The following is an 18616-nucleotide window of genomic DNA, read 5'->3' as shown; positions in this document are numbered from 1 at the left end:
CCCCATAACTCAGTCAAATCTCATCCGATTTTCACGAGGTTTGGCTTTTTGTTCATGGTTTTGCCTCTTAATCAACTTGGCATCAAAATCTGGCAACATAATTTTTGGTCGAAATTCATGTGTAAGCCGTACCCCAAAATATCCCACATAGACATTGGTCAAATTTCCCACCCCCATAACTCAGTCAAATCTCATCCGATTTTCACGAGGTTTGGCTTTTTATTCATGGTTTTGCCTCTTAATCAACTTTGCATCAAAATCTGGCAACATAATTTTTGGTCGAAATTCATGTGTAAATCGTACCCCAAAATAGCCCATATAGACATTGGTCAAATTTCCCACCCCCATAACTCAGTCAAATCTCATCCGATTTTCACGAGGTTTGGCTTTTTGTTCATGGTTTTGCCTCTTAATCAACTTGGCATCAAAATCTGGCAACATAATTTTTGGTCGAAATTCATGTGTAAATCGTACCCCAAAATATCCCATATAGACATTGGTCAAATTTCCCACCCCCATAACTCAGTCAAATCTCATCCGATTTTCACGAGGTTTGGCTTTTTGTTCATGGTTTTGCCTCTTAATCAACTTGGCATCAAAATCTGGCAACATAATTTTTGGTCGAAATTCATGTGTAAATCGTACCCCAAAATATCCCATATAGACATTGGTCAAATTTCCCACCCCCATAACTCAGTCAAATCTCATCCGATTTTCGCGAGGTTTGGCTTTTTGTTCATGGTTTTGCCTCTTAATCAACTTGGCATCAAAATCTGGCAACATAATTTTTGGTCAAAATTCATGTGTAAATCGTACCCCAAAATATCCCATATAGACATTGGTCAAATTTCCCACCCCCATAATTCAGTCAAATCTCATCCGATTTTCACGAGGTTTGGCTTTTTGTTCATGGTTTTGCCTCTTAATCAACTTGGCATCAAAATCTGGCAACATAATTTTTGGTCGAAATTCATGTGTAAATCGTACCCCAAAATATCCCATATAGACATTGGTCAAATTTCCCACTCCCATAACTCAGTCAAATCTCATCCGATTTTCACAAGGTTTGGCTTTTTGTTCATGGTTTTGCCTCTTAATCAACTTGGCATCAAAATCTGGCAACATAATTTTTGGTCGAAATTCATGTGTAAGCCGTACCCCAAAATATCCCACATAGACATTGGTCAAATTTCCCACCCCCATAACTCAGTCAAATCTGATCCGATTTTCACGAGGTTTGGCTTTTTGTTCATGGTTTTGCCTCTTAATCAACTTGGCATCAAAATCTGGCAACATAATTTTTGGTCAAAATTCATGTGTAAATCGTACCCCAAAATATCCCATATAGACATTGGTCAAATTTCCCACCCCCATAATTCAGTCAAATCTCATCCGATTTTCACAAGGTTTGGCTTTTTGTTCATGGTTTTGCCTCTTAATCAACTTTGCATCAAAATCTGGCAACATAATTTTTGGTCGAAATTCATGTGTAAATCGTACCCCAAAATATCCCACATAGACATTGGTCAAATTTCCCACCCCCATAACTCAGTCAAATCTCATCCGATTTTCACGAGGTTTGGCTTTTTATTCATGGTTTTGCCTCTTAATCAACTTTGCATCAAAATCTGGCAACATAATTTTTGGTCGAAATTCATGTGTAAATCGTACCCCAAAATAGCCCATATAGACATTGGTCAAATTTCCCACCCCCATAACTCAGTCAAATCTCATCCGATTTTCACGAGGTTTGGCTTTTTGTTCATGGTTTTGCCTCTTAATCAACTTGGCATCAAAATCTGGCAACATAATTTTTGGTCGAAATTCATGTGTAAATCGTACCCCAAAATATCCCATATAGACATTGGTCAAATTTCCCACCCCCATAACTCAGTCAAATCTCATCCGATTTTCACGAGGTTTGGCTTTTTGTTCATGGTTTTGCCTCTTAATCAACTTGGCATCAAAATCTGGCAACATAATTTTTGGTCGAAATTCATGTGTAAATCGTACCCCAAAATATCCCATATAGACATTGGTCAAATTTCCCACCCCCATAACTCAGTCAAATCTCATCCGATTTTCGCGAGGTTTGGCTTTTTGTTCATGGTTTTGCCTCTTAATCAACTTGGCATCAAAATCTGGCAACATAATTTTTGGTCGAAATTCATGTGTAAATCGTACCCCAAAATATCCCATATAGACATTGGTCAAATTTCCCACTCCCATAACTCAGTCAAATCTCATCCGATTTTCACGAGGTTTGGCTTTTTGTTCATGATTTTGCCTCTTAATCAACTTGGCATCAAAATCTGGCAACATAATTTTTGGTCGAAATTCATGTGTAAATCGTACCCCAAAATATCCCATATAGACATTGGTCAAATTTCCCACTCCCATAACTCAGTCAAATCTCATCCGATTTTCACGAGATTTGGCTTTTTGTTCATGGTTTGGACTCTAAATCAATTTGGCAAGAAAAACTAGGAAGAATAAGACTCTTTTTTTTCATTTTGCAATAACATGTACATAAAACATTTATTTCAATCAATTGTTTTTTAGTGGATTTTTCCATTTTTCCAACTAATATATTGAATATTTTTTTTTTTAATATACGCTCAAAAAGACACTCAGATTTACAGAAAATTATTTATATTTATATATATATATATATATATATATATAGTCACAATTTGGACATATCGTATAATGCTTAGGGTCTAAAAAAGGCTATTAATGAACAAAAAAACTCTCGAGATGTACACGGCATATAAATAGTCATAGATTAAAATTTACACATATATATATATAGATATAGATATAGATATAGAATGTGGGCGTGAAGGACATTTAGATGATATACATATATAAATATAACTGTTGTTATATATATAGTTTTAATATGGGGCATACATATTACAGCTTGCATAGATCATATCGTAGTAGAATAAATATTATTACATTTAGTGGGCATTTTTGCATTTGATATTTGCTTTTGTACTAAAATTAAGCGTATTACATTAAACTATTTAATTTGATTTGCTTTTCTTCTTTTTCTTTTTAATAAAATATTGCACAATTTTGGATGAATTAGGAGGTAAAAAAAACAACGTGTACTCGAAAGTTTTTCCTCTTAATATATTATATAATAATTATAGATTTATGTAAATAACATTTGCTTAGTGTTTGGTTTTTGTTTTTCAATTGTTTTGGTCCTTTGGAATGTGTGTGTTTCGCTAGAGATTTGTTGCAGTTTAGCTATATATATTCGATCTGTTCTAGTCTTATATAAGCCATAGCATATCGAAATAGCAGCTGCATTGCGAATTCTATTAACAAATCATTTGGTTTATCTACAGTTCCGGATCGCTCTCCATATACTATATATAATATATATAGTAAATATTTGTAAACGATTCTCTGTGAAAAACAAGGCCATTTAAGAGTCTTTAAATATACACGTATTTCTATATATGTATATGTATATATATATATATATTTAGTTATATTTTCAACAATTCCCAACTTAACATAAATTGCACTAAAACAAAAACAAAGTCTTGAACTAAGCACAGAACTAACTGAACCAATTGCTACTCTAACAGTTTTTCGTTCTATATATATATTGTATACCTCTTCTTCTTCTCCTCCTTCTTGATTTTTCTTTTTTTTTTTTTGTTTAATTTTATATTTTTGGTCTAGGCTGCATTTTGGTGGCCTTCATTGAACAAAGGCAGTTGGCGAAAATCTTAACTTAAATCGAAGGCAACTATTTCAAAACGATGATAAACTAAGTAAAAATGCGAGAGTCGAGGCAAGCCGACTGCTAGATACTCTGTTTGGCTGCAGTGTCTGTGTGTGTAAATATTTGATATTTATATTTTCTTTACATTTTGTATGTTTAAGAAACATCAAAAGCTTAGAGAAAATGTAAAGCTTAAGCTAAAAGCAGCACAAATAAAAGCGACAGCGCAACAAGCTCGCTTTGAACTTAACCGAACAGGGTATACAGCTGGGAAACGGGGCGTATTGCTGCTTAGCTGTTTTTTTAAAACCACATGGCCATCAACTTGAAATAAAAAAGAAAAAAAAGGGCTATACCTGGTCATAATTACACACAATTTGTGTGTCAACACGCAAGGAACAGACCACACACACACGCGCACACGCACACATACAGAGTATACTATACCCTATATATATATATCTCTCTCGCGATATCTCTGGCTGTATCTGTAACTGTCTCTATCTCTCGCTATCTGCTGTTTGACCTCTGACGAGCGGCACTTTAAATTTAACCGCACCGACTAAAATGCTGTTACACTTAACTGATAAAAACATAATAAAAAAATAAAAAAAAAAACAAAAATATATATTTAGTGTTCTCTCTGTCTCGCTCGCTCTCGTACAAATTTATAAGTATACATAGATAAGTATTAATATATGGCTGAAATGACATATGCGCTCGATTTTAAAACCTAATTGCACGCGAGCTTCACCAACACACACAAGCACACATACACAAACACACATATAAGCATAGGTAGCTAATTGCGTATACGCCAGGTGTACGCGCCCGCCCTCTGGCCGGTACTAAGCTGCACGAGATTCGAATTTGTAATGTTTGTAATTTTAAAATTAATTTAAAAACACGTTAATTGCATGTCAAAATATTGCACAATTATCTAAAGTATTTATATATATATATATAATAATATATAATCTATATGCTTAACATTCAAATATAGGGTGACAAATATGGGCAAGACCAGGCCAGATTCCATTGTGAACATAGAACAAATCAATTAAAATTGTCAGCTTATGAATGGATCAGAAAATTACGGGTAAGAAAGCTCAAGTATTTAACATTTAATTGAATAAAATCAATCTGAGTAGATATTGTAATATCAATCAAAGACAACTTATCAATATTGATTATTATATATATATAATTAATCAAGGTAGGAAAACTTTCATTCATCAACACACTTTGCTGACGACTTTTTGCAAGCAAGTTCTTATGCCTTCACAGCTTTAACTTGTTGAGAATTACAAGCGGCAAGCAATGAGAAGTTAGAGAAAAGCAAGCAAAGCGTGCAAAACACATGTTCAGAACGAATTAGAAATAAATGAAAGAGCTTTTCCTGCTTTAAATTTTTGGCAAAGTCTGCGATTATATTATATAGGATATATCTTCAGTTAGTTAGGCTAAAGAGCTCAATAAAACCAATTGTTGTAGTATGAAATTAACTAATTTAGGCTTAAGCAAAAGCAAATTAGAATTTAAGGTTTATCTGGCTTTGCTGTCTTTTAACGTAGCTCAACCAAATAAATGGATATTACGAGCTGCAACAATTTGTCTCGCTTAACTGCAAGCTGTTAGGGTATACAAACTTCGGCTTGCCGTAGTTAGCAATTCCTTTCAATTCCTTTTTTCATAACATTATATTAATGCCTGGCTCTGGATATGCCCATATTTGCATTGAGAAATATCTATTTCATATGTATATACAATTTAAATAAGCGAAAAACTATTAAAATAAGTTAAATATATATAGGATATATGCCCGCATATAGGGTATATGCGCGCATATATATAGGGTATATGCATATTGAAAAAATGCCAACAAATTTGATTTTACATAAACAAGTCTTTTGAGATTCTCGAAATGTGTGTGTGTGAGGGGGTGTGTGAGGGGTATGTACGGGTGTGTGTGAGTGTGAGGGTGTGTGTTTGTTTGTGTGTGGATAATTTGAATTCAAATTTCTAATCCATTAGGCACGCCAAGTTGATTTTTCACGCTAGAACGACAAGTCCGACGACTCCGTCGCCAAATCCTGTTCCCAGTGCTCCGTTTGATGAAGGGTATTTCGGGTGTTTGTGTGAGAGTGTGTGTGTGTGTGTGTTGCAGCTATCTTTGGTTAACAGCGCGTCTTCCTGGACGTAGCCAGGCGTCGCCTTCTGTACTTCTTGAGCACGCGCTGGGCATGGTAGAAGCGACTGATATTGTTCTGGACATATTTGGCGTGGAGATACTTGAGGAACTGTCGCCGCTCGAAGCTCTTGTAGTTGTCCGGCACCACCTCCTCGTGGTGAATAAACTGTGGCTCCGGCTCGGCCAGCAGCTCGATTAGCTGCAGCGTATTGACCTGCTCCTGTTCCGGCTGAGCCGGCTGCTCCGGCTGCAGTTCGTCCGCTACCACGCCCAATATGTTCTCATTCATGTCGCATTGCACCACGTACAGATCGCTGCTGTTGTTATCGAAAATCTCGGCAAGATTAATGAGCAGCACATCCTGTCCATTGGCTACGGAGGCGGCGGCGGAGGCGCCTTCCAGCTGCTTGGCCACAATTTCGGTTTCATCTTCCGTTTCGTCCGCATCGGAGGTGACGCCTATTTGCTGATACATCTCGGCCAGCGCCTCCTCGACGCTCAGCTCGCGCGTAACCGGCGCCGTCGCCTCCATGGACACACCCGGCTCACTTATGACTAAGTCGCTAACTTTTAAGGAACTATTTAAGGCAATTTTACTAAGGTCACTTAGCTTTGGTACGTTGTTGGTCGGCTCCTGCTCCCGCTGCTGCTGCTGCTCCTCCTCGAGGTCGTCATCGCTCTCCAGAATTTGCTTGAGCTTGGCTATGTCATTGTTGGAGACTTGCGCCCGGCTGTCGCTGCTGCTGCTGGGCAGCAGCGCCGGTTCCGGCTCCGGCGTCGGTTTGGGCAGCGACAGCTCCTTCTCCAGCGCGGCCATCTCATTGAAGTCGCTCTCCTCGCCGGAGCAGCTGCCGCCGCTGCTGCTGCTCGTGCTGGAGCTGGACGAGGAGCTGCTCGAGCTGGCAGACGAGGACGAAGAGGAGGAGGAGGAGGAAGAGGAGGAGGCGGAGGAGGTAGCGGCTGAGTTCAAGCGGATATTGCTCGGGACTTCTTGCGCGGCCGGTTGCTCCGTACTCTGATGCAGCCAGCGCTGTATTTCCAGCTGTTTGTCCACATTCCGATCCACCTTCGTTTCCGTGTCCGCGCACAGCTTGGCCTTCGGCGACAGATGCGTATTCTCGACATCGTCGAAGCCCTTGAAGCTGCCCACGGACTGCAGCGTATGATTCGAGTCGCAGCCATTTTGCTGTTCCTCCAAGATCTGTGGCTGCTCCCGCAAGGCATAGCCACGCTTGATGACCGTCTCCCGATCCGAAACGGCGGTCTCCGTACCGCCCAAGCCCCTCAGGCTGCGTGGACTCCGCCTGGCATATTGCCGCTTGATCAGCGGCAGGCGATGCTCCGCCGTGCGCAGCGCCAGCTGTCGCCGCATCCGCTGACCGCGCTGCTCCCGCATCCGGCTCAGGGCATATCTCCGGCGGAGCAGCTTCAGCGTGCGGAAATAGAAGCGATGCTTGATCTTGGGACTCTCGAATTCGAGTATCTTCAGCATTTTGATGCGATTGCGACGACGTCGCGCCACCCGTTGGCGACTCGCCCGGGCCGAGGCCTTCGGCGAGAGCGAGATCGGAGCAGCTGCCGGGGCGGACTCCACAGGAGCTACATCAGCCGTTGGCTCCCTCAGCTCCGTCGGCTCCGCTGGCTCCGTTGTCCGGCGCTTGCGCTTGTAGAACTTGTGGCGATACTCGCTGTCGTCCTGGGCATTGTTTGGCTCCTCCACCTCGCTGTCGCTGCCGCCGATCTTGTGTATGAACGTCTCGTACTCCTTCTCGAACGTGGAGCCGTTCGAGTTGCTGTTGCTCTGATCGAACTCAATGGCGGGCGGGTCCAGCAGCGGGCTGGCCAGCGGCAGCTCCAAGCTCGGCTCCTCCTGCGCCACAACCGGATCTCGGAGTATTTCGGCCAGGGCATCCGTGTCGCCCGGCTGCGATTCGCTGGCCTCGATGCCGCACTTTTTCAGGCGCAGCTCGTCCAGTTCCTTTTCCACATCAAAGCTGCCAAAGGAGTCCTCCACCTGGCCCACGTTGGACTTCTCATGATGATGATCGATAATGATGTCCGGCAGATTCATGCTAGGGCAATCATTGACCTGCGTGGCCACCGGACCAGCTGGCGCCAGCGTCTCGTACATAAAGCCGGACGCCGTGGCAAGTGATGGAGCCGGAGCTGGAGCAGCTGCCACGGGCGCAACCACAGCAACTGCCGTAGTTTGCTGTAGCTCAGCTTCGAGTCGGACGGGCGCCGGCGGCAATTCCTCCTCGTCATCGTTCCAGCTGGACAGAAAGTCACGTATATTGGAGCTATTCGAGCTGGGCGGCGACTCCGGCTTGTGCTGCTGCGGCAACTGCGGCTGCGGCGCATAATGTGTCGCGGCGGAGTTTGCGTGCAGATCGTAGCCCACATAGCTGTCCACGGGCGCCTCCAGATAACAGTTGCTGCTGGGATTTGCCCGCTTGCGATAGGCATACTCCAGCGAGCCGGCGGCGGCGGCGGCGGCGGGGGGATAGGGCGGCGTTCGATGCGTTTGCTGGCCATAGCCGCTGTCCAGGCTGCCGAGATCATTGTAGTAGGCGGTGCTCACGTTCGCCTCCAAGCCCATGCCCACGCCCATGCCCATGGTCATGCCCACGCCCACGCCCAGCTGCGGCACATAGCCGCGACTATTATTGCTGGGCGTGACAGGATTGGGCGCGCCGCCATTGCCGCCCGGCTGTGCATAGCCATAGCCCAGCGGCTCGTAGCTGCCGTAGAGATCAGTCGGATGCTTGAGCTTGTGACTGCCGCTCACCTGGCTGGGATACTGTGGAGGAGGCGGCTGTGCTCCATAGCCATTACGCGGATAATAACAGCTTTGCTGCGGATACGACTGCGTGCAGCAGCTCTGCCTGGAACTGGGCGGAGGCGCCTGTTCCACCGGATTTGCCGGCCACATGCCGCGTGCGCCATAGCTCAGGTTCGCCTGATACGGATTGCTGCCCACCGCCACCGCCGCCGCCGCCGCCGACGACGACGACGTCTGACCCGTTGGGTACTTCTCGTACTTGTAGTACAAATCGCTGCCAGTTCCATGATGATAGGCGCCTCCATTTCCATTCCCATTGCCGTTGCCCGCGGCGCGACAATTGGCCGCATTGTAGTCGACATTCCAGCTGGACTTGCGGTAGGCGGACTCCGCCGACTGCAGCTCCGGCGGACTGTAGAGCGGCGGCGCGGGCGCACCGAAGCTCAGCCCGGCGCCGTTCGGCGAGTAAAGGGACATGGCATATTTGTCGTAGTAGGCGCCGCCGGCTACCTGTGCCGGTACGCTGCCAGGTGCGTTCGGACTGGCATAGACCGCTGCCGGCGGCATATTACCATAGCGACTGCTCGGCTTGATGGCGGCATAGTTGGGCTCGAGCGGCGGCAGCAACTGTTGTTGCTGTTGCTGTTGTGGCGGCAATTGTTGCTGTTGCAGCTGCAATTGTTGCTGCTGCAACTGTTGCTGCTGCAACTGTTGCTGCTGTTGTGGCAGCAACTGTTGCTGCTGTTGGCTTGGCTTCTGCTGTTGCATGGCCATGCTCTGATATTGCACCTGCTGCTGCTGCTGCACCTGCTGTTGCACCTGCTGCTGCACCTGCTGCTGCTGCTGCGGCGGCATCTTGTACTTGTAGGCCTCGTAGGCATAGCTGCTCGGCATGGACATGGCCATGCCCAGCGCTTGGGGTTGTGCATAAAAGGGCGTGGCTGCCGCCTGTGGCTTGCTGCTGCTCATCATGTTAACCCCGACCCCGCCGCCGACTCCGCTCCCGGTCCCGCCCCCGACACTGCTGTTGTTATTGTATTTGGGCGCGAGCTTCTCGTAGCTTCTCGAATAGTTGCTGGCCGCATTGTAATTGTAGGCACTGTAGTTGTACGCATCCAGGCTTCCATAATTATAATTCTGATGATAAAAGTGCGTTTGCTGCTGCTGTTGCTGCTGCTGCTGCTGCTGCTGTCGCTGATGATGGGCATCCAGGCTGGTTAGGGCTTCGCTGTAGAAGGGCGCCACCGTGGCGATGGTGGCCATTGGCGTTGCCGTTCCCTCATAATGGCCGCCGCCTGTGCCTATTGGCGTTGTGGGCGTGGTTGTGGCACTGCCATAACCACTGCTGGCGCTGCTGCTGCTGCCAGGGCCAGAGTTGCCGCCGCCGCCCCCCACAGCAATGGCCATGGCGGCCGAGTCCATGTTGCCAGCTGTAAATGCAAAAAGTCGAGCCACATAAGTCAAGTGCGAAGGCACATAAATAAAAGCTGCGAAAAGTGGGAGTGCTCCCGCAGGGTGTGCACGACTAGCAGATGCCCTAAAGCCAAGCAGCCCTCACACATATTCCTTCTCTTCCTTCCTTCTCTTTCTCCCTTCTCTTTCTCCCTTCTCTTTCTTCTTTCTCTTTCCTCCTTCTCTTTCCTCTTTCTCTTTCTCCCTTCTCTTTCCACTTTCTCTTTCTTCCTTCTCTTTTTTCTGCGCTTTCTTCTTTCTCTTTCTCCCTTCTTTTTCTTCTACTCTGTCTCCCTTCTCTTTCTTCTTTCGCATTCTTCCTTCGCATTACTCCTTCTCTTTCTCCCTTCTCTATCTTCCATCTCTTTCTTCCTTCCCTCTCGTCCTTATCTTTCTTCCATCTATTTCTTCCTCCACATTCTTCCTGCTCTTTCTTCCTTCTCTTTTTGAGAGACCTGGAATGGGAGCTTTTGTTTGATCTTCTTTAATGTCATATATATTATGAACTGAAGATTCCAGGACTATAAAAAATGTAAATAAGCTGGCAAAAATTGATGTTCACTTTCGACTAAAGTTGAAATACTTTATCATAAATTGCTCCTGGTCGAACATTGTATATTTTTTTTAATATGGATGTCGCCTAAGAACCGCTTTCTATATGGAACATAAAACTCTCTAATTTCTGTTGGGATCTAATCTCTTTTTTATGCATGATTGAAACATAGTTAACATATTTATGCGGTTTTTTTGAAGGGCATAAAAACGAGAGTTGACAATTAACCTTTATATAGGTATATTTGTGTGTGTGTGTGTGTATAAGCGTGTGCGTGTGTGTGTGTGCAAGTAATGCTTTGTTTACAGTGCCTCCCCCGTCCACATGCCCCATCCCCGCTTGCCAATACACACACACAGAGAGAAAGACAAACACATGTGCGCTGCACTACAGGAAAAAGCAATTATTCCATGGCATTTAAATGAAAAATGGAAAAGCCCCAAGCCACCCTCCAGCCCCAACCCCAACCCTTATTGGGGTTGTTGTTGTTTTTGCTGTTGTTGTTGTAGCTGGCGACTTTAATGGTCATAAATGTCGCATTTCGCGGCACGACGAGCCACGCGCAGGTCCTCTTTCAAGTGTGTCAATGGGGTTGATGTCTAAATGCTGGCTAGCTGGATGGGAATAACACCCCCCCCCCCCTTCCCTCTCTTTAGAACCAACCCGTTCTGGCCAGCAGAAAATGAAAAAACGAACTCGCTTCAACTTTGTGAAATGCGATTGTTCATTAAATATTAACGATTGCCGCCACCCAGCGCAGGGCAAACATGGACAATGCACAATGGCATAAACGGGGTAAAAAACGAAACAATTATACTTTGTTTATATTTTTTGAAAAGTTTCTCTTTTCAAGCATTTACTTTAAGACGGAGTTCCTGATTTCTGGCTGACAAACAGCCGACTTCGTATCTTATTGGAATCCGATAACAAAAGAATTGTATAATATATGCAATTTGTAGGAATTCTGTAAATTATCTTAACAGAAATTGGCTAAGTTAACTTCTTCTTTGTTAAGCAAGTTTGATGTTCTCTGTATTTCATCAAGAGAGCAGCTTGTCAATATTTTTCTCAACCTTTCGCTTAACAGCTTTTATTTGAACATATTAAGCTAACATATGTTAGCATACAGCTGTTTTTTTAACAGCAATTGGCTATGTTAAATTTATTATTATACCCTGAACCCATTATAAGGGTATATTGTATTTGTGCGAAAGCCAAATGTATGTAACAGGCAGAAGGAAGCTTCTCCGACCCCATAAAGTATATATATTCTTGATCAGCATAAATAGCCGAGTCGATCTAGCCATGTCCGTCTGTCTGTCCGTCCGTCCGTCCGTATGTATGAACGCAAGGATCTCAGAACTTATAAGAGCTAGAGACTTGAAATTTTTTAGATGTAGATGCTCCTAGTTCCCGCGCAGATCGATAATCGATAACTTACTCCGTTTCCAAGCAATCGATAAAAATCTATATCGATATCCTGTTTTTGGGCAATTTTGGTAAATAATAAGAACTAGAGTCACCAAACTTGACATATCGCTTCTTAAATAGAATATATATGCATTTGATGTTGGAAGAAGAGGGTTTAGGGTATCCCCTAGTCGGGAGCTCCCGACTAGAACCTCTTACTTGTTTTTAAATGTATTATGCAATATGCAACATTTTGTTATTTTACAGTATTTGCATTAACAGCTGTTGTCTTAACAGAAACTGGTAATGTTAAATATATTTTTTTGCAACAAAAATGAATTCTTTCGAATGTTATTGTTTTTAACGGAGACCGATTACATTTCAGCCACAGTGCAGTGTCGCAAAGGGACAGTGGGCCGACGACAGCACGTCTGGAGTACACGGTTGGGCGTGACGCCGGACGACGCTCAATGTCAACGCCCACAACAAAGTGTGCCGCACACACACACACGAGCGCGCGCGCTTACACGCACACTCACACACACGTACTTCAAAGCAAAAATATTAATTGTGGCGACCACGCCCCCAGCTAGACAGCCTTGCATATGAAATGTACTGCTTTTAGGTTTTCCCACTGACTGACACGAAATCCGACGGCGACGCCGCCGCTGACCACCTGTGACCAGCAGGCGCAGCAGGCAGCGGTCAGCGAAAGCACAAGTTGCAGCAGCTGCCGCCGCAGCACGCATACGCCCCGTGCTCCTCCGCTGGCAATTGTCATGATAAATGCACGACGGCGCAGCTCCACTAAAGTACACGGAATTCATTATGTTAATTCACTTTCGTTTGTTCGCGAACACACGTCTGTTATGATATGTGGAAGGCTGGTTGGGTTCCGATCGCATACCCTGCACTAATCACCCATTGATGGGCTTTTAGACTAATTGAGCGTATCGAATTGACTAAATCATCATCATTATGTTTATCGATAAGTGAGATCGAAAATCGAAATGACAGTAAAATAAAGATGAAAACAAACAAAACGAAATACTCTGCGATATGAGAAATGCGAAATATAATATTCTGAACTCCGCACTCAATTTTCTCAGTTTCCATTGACAAATCCTGAAAACACAGCAAAGCTTGTAATTGGTTAATGTTAACTCGAGTAGCCACGTATTTCATATATGGTATATACATTATACTATATAACTCATAGATGCTAAGTCGAGTTTTGGAACTTTTAAAATCGAATTGCTTTACATACTAAGCCACAGTATTTGTTATACCTGATCTCTATAAAACTGTGTCTAGGTATCGATAATTTTGGATGTGATTTCTGGAGGAATAAATAGCCTACGACCTATCGCTCTTAATGATATACCAATTCGATCCAATTATCTTTGGATATGTGCAGCAGCTTAGCTATAAAATGAAAGATAATTTATATATATATTCTATTCAAGAAGCTACATGCCAAATTTGATGACTCTAGCTTTTATAACTTACGAGATTTGCTCAAAAAACACGATTTCGATATCGATTTTCATCGATTACTTGGAAAAGAGGCAAGTTATCGATTATCGGAAATAAACTAGTACTGCGCGGGCGCTTGGCGGAGCTACGATCCAAATTTCAAGTCTCTAGCTCTTATAGGTTCTGAGATCCCTGAGTTCATACATACGGACGGACGGTCGGACTGCCGATCAAGAATATATATTTGTTATGGAGTCGGATATGCCTTCCTCTGCTTGTAACTTACATTTACACAAATACATTATAACCTTTTAACCCATTTTTAATGGATTTGGGGTATAAAAAATGTGTCTACCAAATTTCGGCGGGATAGCATCACAAAGAGCTTATTTAACATAGGTCACATGGATCGAAACCCAAAACGAAAACCTAAGAAACGTGTTATTTTTTAGTTTGGAAACGTCAAATATCAGAGTTTTAACCGGAAGTTTGAATAACGAAAAGGGAATTTCCACATTCGGTTTCAATCCCCATACATATGTATGTAACGGTAACCAGGCCAGATGTTGGGTTCAATTGGGTAACACCATAAACGACGTGTTGAATAAAACAACAAAACTGCACAACAAACAACAAAATTTATGCACAAATCGACTGCGACTTCAGAATCGACACAATTATGCTGCCATATGTTGATGTCCAAGGCGGCAGAGTAAGAAAAAAAAAACGCGCGCAACAGCCTCACACACGGCCACAAACACACAGACACACATGCACACAGATGCACACCAAGAGGTAGAGAGAGAGAGAGAGAGAGAGAGAGGCATAGCTCGTTGCACATTACTGTAGTTTATGGGCACGTGCTCGTTGCCTGACCGCGCTCGATAGTGTAGTATAGTTACGGGCTGAGAATCGGGCAGCGCTGCGTATGCGTAATTTTAATTAAATATTCCCGAAACTAAAAACAAAAAAACAAAGCAATTCTATTTAAACTTTGCGATGCGTGCGCGCGTGAAACTTTTTCATCTGTTGCCGCGGCGCAAGAGACGCAACGGAATGTGAATGCCGCTACGGCTGGCGTCGACGCAGATGCTGGCGCTAGCTGTGACGCTGGCGCCGCTGCCGACGCGGGCGACGCATACAAACAGAGCGGAAAGTCCTGCTTAAAGCAGGGCGGGTTGAAGCTAAACGGGACACTGGCACATGACAAGGCATTCACTGTTTGTGTGTGTGTGTGTGTGAGAGAGTGAATGAGTGAGCGCTTTTTTTTTCTCGTGTGTGTGTGTGTGTGTGTGTGTGTGTGTGCGTTGTTGTTGTGCTTGGGAAAACAAGTGGTTGCCGTGGTGAGAAAACAAGGCGCACACAACTTAAGCGCCGGCTGGCTAGCCCATGAGGTTTAGGGTGTGGGAAATGGACCGTGGGCAGGGATAGCTGGTACCTGACGTCTCTGCACATTTGACAGCTGCAGCGCCGGCGGAAATGAAAGGCAGGCATGTACACAAACACATACACACAGACACACTACGCTCGTAAGCAAACATGACAGTTGCATGGCAGCACAGTGGAACGACTAATGGATAATCATCTCAAATTATAGTTGAGTACGGATATTCAATAATTATAAATAAATGCGAAATCGATTGCAAGTTATCGATACCAAGTGCTGTTATCGATTCACAGTGAAGATAAGCGAGCCAAAAAAAGTCCCAAAACTATTGAATACTTTTTAAAACTAAGTCACAAGCGCTTAAGAGCTCTTTAACGGTACATTGAAAATGCCGATTTAGTTGTTTTTCGAATAAACAAATAGGGTGCAGTTGGAAGGTTCTTTAACATAGACAAATAAGGGTTAACTCATTATTTTAGTCGTCAATTCGTACAATTAATTTGGCAAGATCATAGCCCAAAAAAAAATGCAAGTCGTGATTTCTTTTAATTTTGCACCACTGTGCGTCGCCCCCAATGCAGTACACGCTCCCATTAACGGCTGGTGACTCTGCCTAACGGTACGATGGTGAAGCGTGACAAACAAGCGACAGGCGAACGGCAAGCGGCGCAACTGTTAACTGCAACAACAAACAAGACACAAGCAGACAAACAAATAGGCAAAACAAAATACAAATTAAGAAAATGTGCAGCAAATGATTTGCGCCGTCCAGGTGAAAATAGGACCAAACGTGGCCACAAAGCAAATTAAAAAACAAAAAAAAAAAACAAAAAGTTAAATTGAACAACGCAGCGACAGCGACTAATTGATACAAAAACAAAGCCAAAAACTGTTTTGCGGTTGCGTTGCAAAAAGGGAATTGACAAAAACAAAAACACACACAAATAGGCGACAAACAGCAGGAAAATAACAACAACGGCATCCATAAAAGCAGCGCAATCAAATGATAATAAAAAAGCCGCGATTACAGTGACAGCAACAGCAACAACAATAACAGTAACAACAACAGCAGCACAAGCAACAGCAGCAGCAAAGTTGGCAGCGCCGTCGCACTCACACACACACATTTGTTGATTATGCATGCGTGAGTGAGTCTCGCGTCGCTCAAAGGTGAAACGAGAATAGAGAACGAAGAGGCAGCAGAAAGCAGCCACAGCGACAGCGGCGTCGGCGCTGAAGCCACAGAAGAAGCAATAGCAGTTCAAATGCAAAACAAATTTCAAAAATCGAACAAAACGTACGAAAAAAAAAACAACAAAAAGCTGAAAAGACCAAAGCACAAAGCAAAAGACACAGTTGCCACGAGCGAGGGGTGAGGAAAGCCACCATAAATATTGATTGAAAATCAATAGGTTGCGTCCTCCCCACCGTCAGTCTGTCTATCTGTCTATCTGTCTGTTTGTCTATTTGTCAATTGTAGTTGTGAATTGAAGCCCTATGCGCACTTCCAGTCCAAGTTCCAGCCCACCGGCACAGTTACATACAAACATATGTATTTATGCCTATATACATGTGTACACACTGCTACACAGCTGTATTTCTATTTACATGCATATACATATGTACGTATGTGTGTATGTGCATGCGTGCTGCCAGCGCTGACAAGCTCGGCTTGATAATTTAAACACGTACGCTACCCCTGCCAGGCAGAGACACACACATATACAGCTACATACATATAGAGCAAAACAGACGGAAAAGCACAACAAAAGCAAAAACAACAAAAAATGTCAACACACTTTTGCTGTTGCCGCTGCCATTGTTGTTGCTTGTCGTTGCCTTTGTATGCGTGTGTGTGGTGGTAGGGGGGGGGGGGTCATTTTGGGCTATAGGCTGTAATCAACATTGTCGCTGTCGCTATTGGGGCGCAAAAAATGCCAAAAGAACAGAATAAGTAGAGCACCCCAAGTCTGCGTCGACTGCGACGCTGGCAGCATAAGCCAAACTCGCACACAGTGGACTGAGGGAAAGAGCGCACGAGGCAGAGAAAGAGAGAGTGAATGTGCAAGAGAACGCAGGGGGATTGGGGCAGCATGAAGCCAGCGTATGCACTGAAGCAGCAAATAAACCACGTATTCACACATACATGGAAGAGAGCTCAGCATTCATAAAGCACACGCACACACAGTTAAAATTACATTCACATACATACATATATACGAACCTCAACAGTTTTTCGACATTTTGTTGCTATTTTCGCTGTCGCAGTCGCTGCCTCTGTCGCTGCGGCGGTCGCTGCTGATGCTCACTTAAACGTTAAACGTTCTGCCGTTAGTTGGTTGTTATTGTTGTGTGTGTTTGTTTTGTATCTGCCGTTTCGCTTGATTATATTGTTGTTGTGCGCTTGTGTGTGCACTATTAGTTGTGATATAATTTGATAATATTCTTGTTGTTATTGTTGCTTTGACTTTTTATTTATTGCATTCAATTAACATTTTTGTACGCACTACAAATGCAAACGCGCGACGTCAACGTCGGCAGCGACGCGGCTGCCCCACTGCTGCTGCTTGGCACAAATTTTCATTTGCCAAGGTAACTGATAATACACTCTATTTTGTTGTTGTTGTTGTTGTTGTCGCTTTGTAAAAAGATACGTTTATGAAACAATTTTTGTGTAATTTGGTGGCCTCAGCTGGTGTCGACGACGCTTTTTGCACGAATTCAAGTTAGAGATACAGATACACGTACACAAAACGCGACTTTGAATGCAGCCGGCATTGACAGCGTTTCCAATTATTATTATTATTATTATTGCTGTTGTTGGAGCGAGGCTGGGGCAAGCGGGCGGGCGGGCAGAAGACACTGGCCGAACGCTGTACAGGTGGCAGCAGCGTGGCGAATTGAAATAGCAGCGCGTAAATTGTAGAGAACTAAATATATAACCGACACACACACTATATATATGTATGTACATATGTAGGTACGAGGAACGTAGACGTAGTAAATATAAAAGTTAATAACAACGCAAAGAAATAAACACACACACACACACGAACGAGCCGCCGAACGAGCAACGAGCAAACGGACGTGCGCTCTGTCTGAAAGTTGAGATACGAATGAGCAACGGTAAAAAACGGTGAGCCGGAGCAGAAGCACGCGCCAAAACGAAAGCTAGTAAAAGTTTAGAGCGCGCGAACGTTCTCTGTATTATTGTTCGTGTTTGTGTTATGTCTGTGTGCTGTGTGCGAGAGAACTTCATACAGGTGGTTTAGTCAGTTAATTGTTCGACAACCATGGTGTACAGTAGCCTGAGTTGGTGCTAATTGAATATGTCGTTCTGTATTTACAGTTAATACAACACGTGAGCGCCAGCTCATAATTAGCTGGTTTATGTTTATTCTTCTCCAGCCCAAGTTTACGCGCCAGAAATAGCTGTTGGGCGTTAGGCTGCCAGACTGTCAAAAATATATTGTATGGTAATCACAAGCGTAGCGCTGCCACACTGTGCCAGCAAACTAGTGCAATATGTAAACACAAGCACAGTGTTGCCACGTTCCGATAGCAAATTAATAAATCGATATACGCTATCGATAGCATTTGTGAAAATCAAGCGAAAAATT

The 18616-nt window shown here is 43.8% G+C and overlaps 1 protein-coding gene across 1 annotated transcript; it reads right to left on the bottom strand.

Annotated features, from left to right (window-relative positions):
• Nucleotides 1-5606: 5606 nt before the first annotated feature.
• LOC115765863 lies at nucleotides 5607-10331 on the bottom strand. The gene is made up of 3 exons (XM_030709593.1): nucleotides 9739-10331; nucleotides 9550-9666; nucleotides 5607-9354 (listed from the first exon to the last, which is right to left on the bottom strand). The coding sequence occupies exons 1-3, from the start codon at nucleotides 10138-10140 to the stop codon at nucleotides 5923-5925; spliced, it is 3951 nt and encodes a 1316-aa protein (XP_030565453.1). The 5' UTR covers nucleotides 10141-10331; the 3' UTR covers nucleotides 5607-5922.
• Between the last annotated feature and the right edge of the window lie 8285 nt (nucleotides 10332-18616).

This window comes from Drosophila novamexicana, unplaced genomic scaffold (genome assembly GCF_003285875.2).
Source record: "Drosophila novamexicana strain 15010-1031.04,08,12 unplaced genomic scaffold, DnovRS2.1 tig00001059-arrow-arrow-pilon, whole genome shotgun sequence".
Taxonomy (NCBI): domain Eukaryota; kingdom Metazoa; phylum Arthropoda; class Insecta; order Diptera; family Drosophilidae; genus Drosophila; species Drosophila novamexicana.
This window is presented reverse-complemented; position numbering and strand designations above follow the sequence as displayed.